This window comes from Aquarana catesbeiana, linkage group LG06, assembly GCF_042186555.1.
Source record: "Aquarana catesbeiana isolate 2022-GZ linkage group LG06, ASM4218655v1, whole genome shotgun sequence".
Taxonomy (NCBI): domain Eukaryota; kingdom Metazoa; phylum Chordata; class Amphibia; order Anura; family Ranidae; genus Aquarana; species Aquarana catesbeiana.
Window position 1 is genome coordinate 383,742,534 of NC_133329.1, and position 13,139 is coordinate 383,755,672.

Genomic DNA, 13,139 nt, shown 5'->3' on the forward strand with positions numbered 1-13,139 from the left:
ATTTATATCCACCCTGGATCTCGGTGTACCATCCTTGCTTTTCAGTCAAACCATCAACCATTTTCAGTTACATCTAAAATGATCTCACTGCTCAATAAAATCAGAACAAACACTTTCATATAAAGCTTTTAGATGCATACATGAGTATATGAAGAAAGCGTTTTCCATTGTGAATCCTAATTCTGTTCTTTACTCATTTCCAGCTTCCGCTAAATGAGGACTGAGGATTTAGAGTCAATGGTTCAAGCTCTTGCTCACATTCTGCAGGACCATGGTGAGTACCGGTGTCCCCTGCACCTAAGGACCCAGTATGGAATCTAGACGCAGATTAGACTAGTAAAGGATTCCAGTTCCCGACCGTCAACAAAAGTACTTCCGCTCTTAGATTAATCATTCTTCCATAGCTGCTGGCTCCAAATACCTGATACTTCAGAGTGAAAGGGAACACATGGCCTCCTCCAATGATGGTACTTGTGTCTAGTTACCAGTCATTATGCTCAAACACTATGCCATGGCAGAAGGGTGACATCACAGCTCCCACTAAGCACTGATACCATGGTATTGAGATGGGGAAGAAGCAGAGGGGGTGAGCATTATGAAGGCGGGTGGTTTTTAAAGCCCAGTGCCAGGCTGACTTGTTTTTCCTGGTAAGCTCCTCTTAGGATTCTTACACACATGATCAGGCTGCAGAACTAACCTCCACTACACTGCTGCCCACCGCAGTTTACCCTTTCTGCCACTAGAAGTCCTCAGTCTTCTGGGTTGAATGACAAGGCCTGCATACCAAGAGTGCAGGGTGTCATGAACCTGCCTCCCAATGTAATGATGCAGAGCGGTGCTGACATCCTTACATCAGCACTGCACTCTGCATCAACAGAGGCTTGAGCCCATTAACTATAAGTGCCCCCCACCAAGGCAGCCCAGGTGCAACATGCATCCTGTCATTATTTCCTTATGTACTCTATACTGCAGCACACAAGTGTTTAAAAAAAAAATAAAAAATTATGATAGTACTGCTGCATACACGAGTACAGCAACGTACAGCATTTCATGTGAAGGACAGGCTGTACGCCATGCATGGGATGCCTCGGCAGAGGAAATATGGCTGTAGTTATGCTGAATGGGCTCAGGTGGCCCATATGCAAGAGCACTTAGAATGTAATATAAAGCAAACTGCGGCCCGCTGGCCAGATGGGCCCTTTGATTGCCTTTTATCTGGCCCTTGGTGCACTATTTCTCCCAATGATATGAGACACTCTGTGCATCACTGAGGACTGCTCACTGCGGTGTGAATAAAGAGGACCATGCAGGGCTGCTGATAGAAATCGCAGGGCCCTGTACAGACTACCTGACAGAGCCCCCCCCCCCCCAAAAAAAAAAATAAATATTAAAGCTACATTTTGCTAAAAATACAGTAAAACTATTAAGAGACATTAACAGACACAAATACAACATAACTCACTAATCTAAAAGATAAAACTGAGTTAACCACTTACAGAACGCCTGTCGTCATTATACGGCGGCATTTTGAAGTGGAATATCGTTGTTATGGCAGCAGCTAGCTGCCATTACCCCGGTATCCACTTCTTCAACGGGCGGTCTTCTTTTAGATAAAAGTGGTCTCAGCAGCGCATTTGTCACGAGATCTTTTTTATCGGTGGCTGGAGAGGGGCCCTCTCCCGCCGCACTCCGGTGCCCTCCGCCGCTTATTGGAGCCGCCGGCAGCAGCGGGGGGCGATTGGATCCTGTGTCCTCTGGGGTATAGAGCTGACTGAGGGGAAGATGGCCCCCACCCGGCTCCATACCAGTGCAGGGCGGAAGCAACGTCAAAACGTCACTTCCGCCCATAGCTCTTAAAGGGACATTTTTTATTTTTTTTTTCAAACATATTATTTTTATTTTATTGCATTTTATTGTAAATATGAGATCTGAGGTCTTTTTGACCCCAAATCTCATATTTATGTCATGCTTTTTTCTATTACTAGGGATGTTTACATTCCTTGTAATAGGAATAAAATTTACACAAATAAATTTTGAATTACATGCAGATTTGCCGTGGATCTGTCCGCAATTTGACAGCACCGAAGTGTGAATGACAAATCGCGGGACTCGCATTTTGAGATGCCATTCATTTGAATGACACCTCAGATCGCGGTGCGGGTCTGTTTCGATTGTCACGTGATAATTCGCGCTGCAATCCGCATCACGTGAAGCATGTCGCCCCAAAGTAGCTCCTGAACTTTTTTTGGACGACCTGCTTCCCGCGATGCGGATCATCGCGCGGCAGACCTGCACCGAGGGACAGTCTCCTTTTTTAGCAGATAAAAGCTGGCAGCAAGGTGAGGGGAGGAGAGCAGCTTTCAGCTGCTGGAGCAAAAGATACACAATTGTCATCTGTCACTAATCCTCCCTCCCTGTGTGGGGCCCCCCCTGTGTGCTCGGGCCCTGTAGAAGAGGACTGGTGGTCCCCCTCTATCAGCAACCCTGGGACCATGCATGTTACATGACCGAGTCTGAAGGCATCTAGAAAAGGTAAGTACAAACTTATAACTAAAGAATGTGCGAAGAGACCTCTAGGGAGAAGTCCTAGATTGGGCTTTAAACGGATACTGTCACTTATCTCTAAATATACAGGGAGACCGGTTCTCTTCAAACTGCTTACAGAAGTTCAAGAAATTCCTCTGCTGGGCTCGTCTTGCCGTAGTTGGCCAGTATATCGGTACTCCTGTGAGCAGGCATATGTAGCATTGGGGATAAGCTCGTCATCCGTGATGAGCAATTGTTCCCCCTTTTTTTTTTTTTTTTTTTTTGTGGTAATTGCAACAATCCCATTGCTCCAGATGTAATGAGGTTTAGTGCTGAATAATTGCAGACAGCAAGACCGTGTACAATTTTCAAAGACCGTAAAAGCCCTGCTCAGCAGAACTCAGTTTGCTGTAGTTCCAGTTGAAGTGTTTGTTAACCCATATAACACAAACACTGCCAGACCCTCTATTAGAGCCTGGCTTAGCACACTGCATTAGTCTTTTATAAAAACAAGTTTTGTAAATACCGATTTAGAACGATCTTCAGGCCGGTCACATGACTCGCAGCCGCTTTATACCTCGGATACATGGCTTCTGCAGGAGGGGCCGAGTTCTCCCTCTGACGTCAGCCGGGGAGATCACATGGCCACTAAGCCTTTCCTGCTGTAGCCCTGGAAACTGACTGAGAATCACATGACCGGCCTGAAGATTGCACTAAATCGGTATTTACAACACTCATTTTTATAAAAGAGTAATGCAGTGTACTATACCAGGCTAAAATAGAGGGGCTGGCAGGGACCATTTAGAATTTTTTATTTTACTAATAGCAACGGGGAGGGTTGGGAGACGGAGACACACAGAGCTGACAGGAGGGGGGGAGAGAGGAGAGCTGAGAGCAGGGCTGCGTATGACGGAGGGACGCACTCTGACCACGGTGGTCAGGGCTCAGCAGCCCTGACCACCGTGGTCAGTACAGAGAGAGGATACAGGAAGTGGCAGGTTCAGGCAGGGTTTTTTTTACAGTTTAGAGGGGGGCACATTACACAGCACAAGCACTATACTGTTTAATCTGCTTTAAGGGACCAGGAAATCTATTTTTTTTTTGCGTTAACAAACACTTTAAAGCTGAATCTGTAAAGAGTTTGCATTCACTTGTTCCTTATCAACACGCTAATGCAATGTTTTGTTTTTTATTTTTGTTTTTTTTTCAATAAAGCCTTTCTATTTCATTACGTACTTTATTTTAGATTCTGTGATTGTGTATGCAATACTGGCAGATCATGGCTGGTGGGAGGGGCCAGCAGGGTGCTGTTGATAGCTTTCTGAAAACATCACGGCACCCTGCCTGTCCTCCTGACTCATGTCAAGAGCCCTCGGCTCTAATGCAAGTAGTGCAATGACACCTGGGAGATATCAGAAATGCCTTGATGAGTGGATATCGGTCTGGAATTAGGGACATTCCTAGGCAGGCTACATTTACATGCAGGCTGCCTTAGGTAATGCCCACATGTGGCACTGAGCCTCCATGATTGAAAGAAATAAAAGGAGTGGGCTAGGGACAGTCAGGCTGGGGAGGAATTGGCTACATCAGTGGTCTCCAAACGGTGGTCCTTTGCTTGCCTTTATCTGGCCCTTGGGGCACAAGTCCTCCCAATGACACCAGCAATGGGGCCCAATGACACCAACAGTGGGGCACAAGTCCTCCCAATGACACCAATGATGGAGCATAATTCCTCCCAATGACACCAACAATGGGACACAATTCCTCCCACTGATGCCAATGATGGGGCACAACTCCTACTCCCAATTAAACAAACGATGGGACATTATTCCCCCCACTGACGTCGGGAACTTTTCTACTCCCAAAAGCCACAGTCGGGCCCCCCTAAAGTCTGAAGGACAGTAAACCGGCCCTTTGTTTAGAAAGTTGGGAGACTCCTGGAGCTAGATGATACTGGGTATCCTCCAGCCAGGCAATAAATGTTAGTACAGGAGAGAAACCTGAACAACTGTGCCAAGACTGAAGGGAAGAACGGAGGTTGGGTTTAGGAGAATAATTCTTCTAGGTTGATTTGGGTTACTTCACCTTACACTGATTGTTGGATATATGTTGCAGTGCGGTGCTGAAGATCTGACATCTGTTTTTGTTTCAGGGGACGGTGTGCTGGACGGCAGCCACAGCCTGACCCTTCTCACCCCAAGCCTACAAGTTGTCACCCGCCTGTTTGAGCAGCTCTTCCCACGAGGGCCAGGATCCGGGTTCCAGGCACTTCCGGCCCACCCTAACGATAGCGGTGCCGTTCTGGGCTCACAGTTTGTGATCGATCTCGTGCAGAAAACTCCAGGTCTGAAGGTACAAACATGGTTCACTTTTAAAAAAAATATCTGTCTATAAAAACGCTGCAAGTACAGGAAAATACCCATATTCATATCATTGAGAGGGGTGTTCTGTGGTTCAGCACTATGAGAGGCTTTGCTTTCTTCTGTCTTGGGCCTGGTTCACACCTAGGCATTTTTAGTGCTTTTTACAATTTTCAGATTTGCACTATGGTCCATTTAACATTGTTTCCTATGGAACACGTTCTGTAGTGCAGATATGCAAAAAGCACTAAAAATGCATAGGTGTGAATCAGGCCTTACCATGTTTTACATGGTGTTCTTTTCCCCTCGAGTACGATTTGAAAGGTCAAGAGATCTTGGAGGGGCAGAGGATTAGGGTGAGTATTTGGAAGAAGGAGCTTGACCATTGTGCTTGAATGAAACTTGGGGAGGAGTAGGATCTGTTTTTTATGATACATCTGGTCACCAAAAAAAAGCACATCTTGACTTTCTTGTAATTTGCAAGGGATCAAATAAAATCTGGTGAGTGTGGTGTGTGGTGGAGTGGTCCAACGCAAAGGGATTGTTTCCTTTATTTGAGCACATGTGGACTAATATAAGAGCATGGATCACCATTTAGATGTGGCCTTATTTATTTTCAGAGCACCAAGGAATATACTGTGGACTGACTTATTTTATGATACACTGATAATAGGTTATCTGTATAGGTGTGTAGCTCTGTCTTGCCCTATGGTACAGTGATTTATAATTTCTTGCTGCGAGTTTGGGGTGGTGGAACTTGACTGGCTTGCACAGAGTCCTGAACCCAATAGAACACCTTTGGGAAAAATTAGACCCCTTTCACACCAAGGCGCTTCAAAAACGCCTTAGCGTTATTACCGCGTTTTTACAGCATTTTAGGGGCATTAGCGGTAAAATTAACGCAACGCTGCAGGCGTTTTAACAGCGTTTTTCAAGCGTTATTGAAGCATGTGTTATTGATGCTATCTTTCTGCTTGCATGTTTATCTTTTGTGATATCATGTAAAACAAGCAGTGTCTTGTTTTACTTCAAATCTTAATTTTTCTGGGATTAATTCTTTTTTGGCACTTTGATGGTCTGTTTAATCATTCTGACCTTCCCACAAGTTCAGTCCTGTTGTTGTAGATGCTCTCTTTTCTGCTTGCATGTTTACCTTTTTGTGAGATCATGTGAATTTTCTACAGCTCAGGGCGGATTATAGGCGCTATTCAGGCGTTTTTACAGCGTTTTCAATTCATTTCAATGGAGAGGGGCGTTTTTGAAGCGCTTTTTTTAACGCCCCGCCAGCGCAACACCTCAGTGTGAAAGGGTCCATTAAGATGCATGGGGAGCGTTTTAATAGCGTTATTTTTAGTGCTAAAATGCTGCAAAAACGCCTTGGTGTGAAAGGGGTCTAAGACCCCTTTCACACTGGGGCGTTTTTCAGGCGCTTTAGCGTTTAAAAAAGCGCCTGAAAGAAGCCTCATCTGCAATCCCAATGTAAAAACTCGAGCCCTTTCACGCCCGAAAAACGCTGGTAAAGCGCCGCTTAAGACCTCTTTCACACTGGGGTGTTTTTCGGGCGCTGGCAGTGTAAAAGGGCTCGGGCCATCTGCGCACCCAGCCCCGGGGCAAAAACACGAAAGCGTTGCAAAGAAGCTGCTTGCAGGACTTTTTTTGATGCCCTGCCAGCGCAGCACCCCAGTGTGAAAGCACTCGGGCTTTCACATTGAGATTGCAGATGAGGCTTCTTTCAGGCGCTTTACAGGCGCTTTTTTTTTAACGCTAAAGCGCCTGAAAAAACGCCCCAGTGTGAAAGGGGTCTTAGAGCGGAGACTGCTAGCCAGGCCTTCTCATCCAGAGGTCGGGTCTATGTGCAAACTGGGTTTCTCTGAGTCCGATATTAAAAAGGCCAGTTAGTTCCTCCACCCCAAACTCGCTCATCCATGTCTTTATGGACCTTGCTTTGTGCACTGGTGTACAGTCATGTTGGAACAGGAAGGGGCCATCTCCAAACTGTTCCTACAAAGTTGGGAGCATGAAATTGTCCAAAATGTCTTGGTACGCTGACACCTTAAGGGTTCCCTTCACTGGAACTAAGGGGCTGAGCCCCACCCCTGAAAAACAGCCCCACAACATAATCCCCCCTCCACCAAATGATTTGAACCAGTGCACAAAGCAAGATCCATAAAGACTTGGATGAGCGAGTTTGGGGTGTAGGAACTTGACTGGCCTGCACAGAGTTCTGACCTCAACCTGATAGAACATCTGTGGGATGAATTGGAGCGGAGGCTGCGAGCCAGGCCGTCTCATCCAACATCAGTGCTTGGCCTCACAAATGCGCTGCTGGAAGAATGGTCAAACATTCCCATAGACACACTCCTAAACCTTTTTTTGGTCTGCTCTTGTGCTTTTGTAAGCCCATTCAAAATGAATGCAATGCATGATAACTTGTGGCACAGTGTAGGTTAAAGTGGTTGTAAACCTCAGTCATGAAATCTTAACAAAGCACATGTATATCTGTAGTGTTTGCCTGTCTATCTCCAAAGCTCTAATGCCGCGTACACATGACCGGTTTTGCCGTCGGAATAAACTCTGACTTTTTTTTCAACGGAACTCCGCTCAAGCTGTCTTGCATACACACGATCACACCAAATTCCGACTGTCCAGAACGATGTGACGTGCACCACGTACGACGGGACTAGAAAAAGGAAGTTCAAGAGCCAGTGTGCCACCCTTTGGGCTCCTTCTGCTAATCTCGTGTTAGTAGAAGTTTGTTAGTTTTACCAGACCGAGCGATTCCGTCTCGTACTTGCTTCAGAGCATGTGTCGTTTTTGGTCCGTCGGGAACAGCATACAGAAGAGCAGTTTTACCGATAATTACCGTAATTCGTTCCGTCTGAAAAATTTAAAACATGTTCTATATCTAAGTCCGTCGGAATTTTCGACGGGAAAAGTCAGGTGGGTCATACACACAATCGGAATTTACGATGAAGAGCTCCCATCGGACTCTTTCTGTCGGAAATTCCGCTCGTGTGTATGTGGCATAAGTGTCATTTCTCTCTGGTGCTCTGTTCCTCTGTTATCAGCATGAGTCACATCTGAGAAGTTTTCGAGACACATGAGATAAATTCATGACGGGGAGGAGAGCTCAGCACACAGCTTGCCTATTCACAACACAGCTCTGCATATTCCTTCCTCCCTGTGTGTGAAGGGGGATGTGTCCCTTTCCTCCAATCGACTCTTGCACAGTGTATAAGAGCTGTAACTGCAGCTCCACCCCCTGCACTTCTGCATAAAAATCTGCACTTTTGAAGGGATGTAGAGAGGAGAACCCTGCAGATAAACAAGTAAAACTTATGTAGGAAGATTTGTTTCATCTCTGTGTATCATCTGAGGCTGTTCACTTCACTGGGTATATGAGAGGGTTTACAATCACTTTAATGCAATGGACAAAAATGTCAAAGTGTAATGGAGCCTTAAAGAAAAAAATGAAAGGTGAATTAACACCATACACCCTTCCCACCATCCCCCCCCGGGCCCCGCTGTAGATGAATGCTCTGTCAGTGCCCATGCAGCTGATGTTGCAGTCCCAAGATTTAAAATCCCCGTTGTTCTTCCTCTTCATTCTGCAGGTCTTCTGGGAGGGCTCAGACCTCTCCCGATTGGTCAGTGCCAGCTGCTCTGATCCGTTCTGGAAGTTCTAGAGAATGAAAAGATTCAAGATCGGGGATTTTAACCACTTGCCACCCGCCATATAGCAAAATGACAGCGGCAAAGTGGTTTCAATATCCTGACCAGATGTCATATGACATCTTCAGAAAATTAAGACGCTGCACGCCCCCCGGGGGCGTGCATCGCGGCGATCGTTGTTGCGGTGTGTCAGTCTGACACACCGCAACTCAGATCTAGGTAAAGAGTCTCTGATGGAGACTCTTTACCATGTGATCAGCCGTGTCCAATCACGGCTGATCACGATGTAAACAGGAAGAGCCGGTGATCAGCTTTTCCTCCATCGCGTCTGACAGACGCGAGTAGAGGAGAGCCGATCGGCTACTCCTCTGACAGGGGGGGTCTGTGCTGATCGATTATCAGCGCAGCCCCCCCCCCCCCCCGAGGATGCCCACACTGGACCACCAGGGATGTCACCAACAGGTATGCCACCCTAGACCACCAGGGATGCCAATCAGTGCCCACAATGGATGCCAATCAGTGCCCACAATGGGCATCACTGATTGGCAGGCATTGTTTAGCACTGATTGGCATCCATGAGTACCATACATTACAGTACATCAGTGCCACCTATCTGTGCTCATCAGTGCCGCCTTATCACTGATGAGCACGTCAGTGCAGCCCCATCAGTGCCCATCAGTGAAGGAGAAAACTTACTTATTTACAAAGTTTTGTAACGGAAACAAAAAAAAAAAAAAACAACTTTTTTTTTTCAAAATTTTCGATCTTTTTTTTTTTTTTTTTTTTTTACTTGTTTAGCAGAAAATAAAAATCCCAGAGGTGATCAAATGCCACCAAAAGAAAGTTCTATTTGTGGGAACAAAATGATAAAAATGTAGTTTGGGTACAGTGTAGCATGACCTCACAATTGTCATTCAAAGTGTGACAGCGCTGAAAGCTGAAAATTGGTCTGGGCAGGAAGGTGTAGAAGTGCCCGGTATTGAAGTGGTTAAATCCCCGGAATGCGCACTGACAGCTCATCACCCACAGGAAGTAAGTACAGCCAAGACTGGAAGGGTGGGGAAGGGTATACAGTATTATTTCACCTGTTAATTTTTTCTGTAAGCCCAGGTTTACACTGGTGCGATGCAGACACCACATGTGATTTTTGCACAAGAATCGCACCGCTTTCCTGTGCTCATCACATGCGATGTCTGTGCGGTGCGATTTCAGGCATACATTTTGTATGGCTGAAATTACATCACATCCGTAAACAAAAAAAAACGGTGCCGGGCCCTTTTTTCCACTGCACCTGAATTGCATCGCATGGGTGTTCACGCCCATGCGATATGATTCTGACAATCGCACTGCGTTTTGCGATCTGTTTCGGGATGTCATTAAGATAAAATTGACACCAGCAGCAGATTGCATGGATGCCTTGTGATTGCCATGCGGGAAACGCACAGGATTCCGGCATCGCATAAGTGCGAACCAGGGCTAGAGGTGAATTAGCACTTTAAAGATCAGAGTGTTTTTTTTTTTCTTGGCGCACTTGAGCCCAGTTTCACACTGACTGCGGGTTAGAAATCATGCGAGTTCAGCTGAACCGATTTCAGAGATGTGTGCGGGTTCCTGCACAGATATCTATACAAATTGCTCCTTCGAAGTCACCAATAGTAGTACAGGAACTACTTTTGGGAATCGGTGCGGCGCCGCACTGATTTGGACGGTGCCATTGCCTGTAAAAGCCGCTGATTTGGCATGCGATTTGACATGCCAAATTGCCCCGTTGTGAACGCGGAGCTAACAACAATAATATGTGTTGCATGCCAGTGAAAAATGATTTGCGAATCATTTTTCTTTTGTTTTTTCTTTTTTCTTTCCAGATTATTCACCCTGAAGAATGTTCCCGCCAGTGTGATGTGAATATTTTTCCATTTAAGTCCTTAAAACATTTAGAGGTGAGTGTTTTCTGTGATCATGTCTTCATCCTATATAAATAGAAAGTGCTGCGCAAATAAAGTTCATAGACAACTAATAAAATTGTAGTGTGGTAGCAGTATAGAAGAGCAGGAACCACCGGTGACAATAAATATCTGAATGGTGACTTTATCCCTCCACCGCTCTTAGATGGCCCCTCACCTCAGATATTCGACCTGAAACAGGTCACACCGCTTATAGGATTGAATGGATAAATCTGTAAGATACTCCTTCACTTCCTTCAGCTCACAATGCTCAGTGTAGGCAGATGATGAATATAAAATAAGATAGAAAGCAACAAACCATAGTGTTCTCCGTATGTATTTTATTAAAATTGATAAAGACTAAAAAACATCAATAACACTCACATGAAACCGGCACTCCGATCCGAGTGCCGGCCAGCGGGCTTGTGATCGTGTCTGTCGGATGACCGCGGGTGACGTCACACGCTCCTTACCCCCGTACGCTTTACGTCCTATGGGCGGGACTTCATCGGCTTGGGGCGTGATCCCGCCCCACGCCGATGAAGTCCCGCCCATAGGACGTAACGCGTACGGGGGTAAGGAGCGTGTGACGTCACCCGCGGTCATCCGACAGACACGATCACAAGCCCGCTGGCCGGCACTCGGATCGGAGTGCCGGTTTCATGTGAGTGTTATTGATGTTTTTTAGTCTTTATCAATTTTAATAAAATACATACGGAGAACACTATGGTTTGTTGCTTTCTATCTTATTTTATATTCATCATCTGCCTACACTGAGCATTGTGAGCTTAAGGAAGTGAAGGAGTATCTTACAGATTTATCCATTCAATCCTATAAGCGGTGTGACCTGTTTCAGGTCGAATATCTGAGGTGAGGGGCCATCTAAGAGCAGTGGAGGGATAAAGTCACCATTCAGATATTTATTGTCACCGATGGTTCCTGCTCTTCTATACTGCCACCACACTACAATTTTATTATTTGTCTATGAACTTTATTTGCGCAGCACTTTCTATTTATATACATGTCTTTGAGGTATTTTTTGAGTTGACCTTAGTGCCTGCTTGCATTTATATTGTTATATTAATCAGCGCTGAATTTTATCACATTATCTCCATGTCTTCATCCTTCCACAGAAAATCTGAAAAAAATATTTCTGTTTGCAGGATTTTGCAATGCATTTATGTTGGTAAAATTTATGCATTTCTCCGAAATAGCTGAATACAGTATGACCAATATCAGTTAAAGCAGAATTCCAGCCTCCACCTAACTAGCCTTAAAAATGTCACCTATGCTGACTGTGTAAAAAAAGCTGTATATACCTATTTTCAGCCCGTTCCGGTCTGGTCACATGATCTGGCTCCCTTGTGTCAGCAAGCAGCCGCTGCAGGGGAGAGGAAGGATCACTGACAACATATGGACCATAGAAATCCTATGTCACCACTCCTAGGCAATGCAGCCATTGCTGAGAGCTCTGTCCTCTACCCTGCAGCTGACCCAGGATCATGTGACTGGACCGAAGTGGGCTTAAAATAGGTAAGTATATTCTTCTTCTCTTTTTTTTTTTTTTAACTCAGGATGGTCAGCAAAGGTGTTAGGAGGGGGTAGGGAGCATATTTAAGACTACTTAGGTTGAGGCTGGAATTCTACTTTAATACAGTTGTGCTCATAAGTTTAGATACCCTGGCAGACTTTATGATTTCTTGGCCATTTTTCAGAGAATATGAATGATAACATAAAAACTTTTCTTTCACTCATGGTTGGTGTTTGGCTGAAGCCATTTTTTATCAATCAATTATGTTTACTCTTTTTACATCATAATCACAAGAGAAACTACCCAAATGACTCTGATCAAAAGTTTACATACCCTGGTGATTTTGGCCTGCTAACATGCACACAAGTTGACACAAAGGGGTTTGAATGGCTATTAAAGGTACCCATCCTCACCTGTGATCTGTTTGCTTGTAATTGGTGTGTGTGTATAAAAGGCCAATGGGTTTCTGGACTCCTGACAGACCCTTGCATCTTTCATTCAGTGCTGCACTGAAGTTTCTGGATTCGGAGTCATGAGGAAAGCAAAGAATTGTCAAAGGATCTGCAGGAAAACGTAGTTGAACTGTATAAAACAGGAAAGGGATATAAAAAGGTATCCAAGGAATTGAGAATACCAATCAGCAGTGTTCAAACTCCAATCAAGAAGTGGAAAATGAGGGGTTCTGTTGAAACCAAACCACGGTCAGGTAGACCAACTAAAATTTCAGCCACACCTGCCAGGAAAATTGTTCGGGATGCAAAGAAAAACCCACAAATAACTTCAGATGAAATACAGGACTCTCTGAAAACATGTGGTGTGGCTGTTTCAAGATGCACAATAAGGAGGCACTTGAAGAAAGATGGGCTGCATGGTCGAGTGGCCAGAAGAAAGTCATTACTACACAAATGCCATAAAGTATCCCACTTACAATATGCCAAACAGCACAGAGACAAGCCTGAAACCTTCTGGCACAAAGTCATTTGGAGTGATGAGACCAAAATTGAGCTTTTTGGCCACAACCATAAACTCTACATTTGGAGAGGAGTCAACAAGGCCTATGATGAAAGGTTCACCATTCCTACTGTGAAAGACGGAGGTGGATCGCTG

The 13,139-nt window shown here is 45.1% G+C and overlaps 1 protein-coding gene across 2 annotated transcripts in view; it reads left to right on the forward strand.

Moving 5' to 3' along the window:
* The window catches only part of STK11IP (serine/threonine kinase 11 interacting protein), a 105,153-nt gene that overhangs the window by 13,629 nt on the left and 78,385 nt on the right, over positions 1-13,139 (forward strand). For both annotated transcript variants that reach the window (XM_073634267.1, XM_073634268.1), the window contains exons 2-4: positions 204-274; positions 4,679-4,878; positions 10,424-10,498. In XM_073634267.1, the coding sequence (XP_073490368.1) occupies positions 214-274; positions 4,679-4,878; positions 10,424-10,498 (336 nt within the window). In that variant the 5' untranslated portion in view covers positions 204-213. The remainder of the gene's footprint in view (positions 1-203; positions 275-4,678; positions 4,879-10,423; positions 10,499-13,139) is intronic.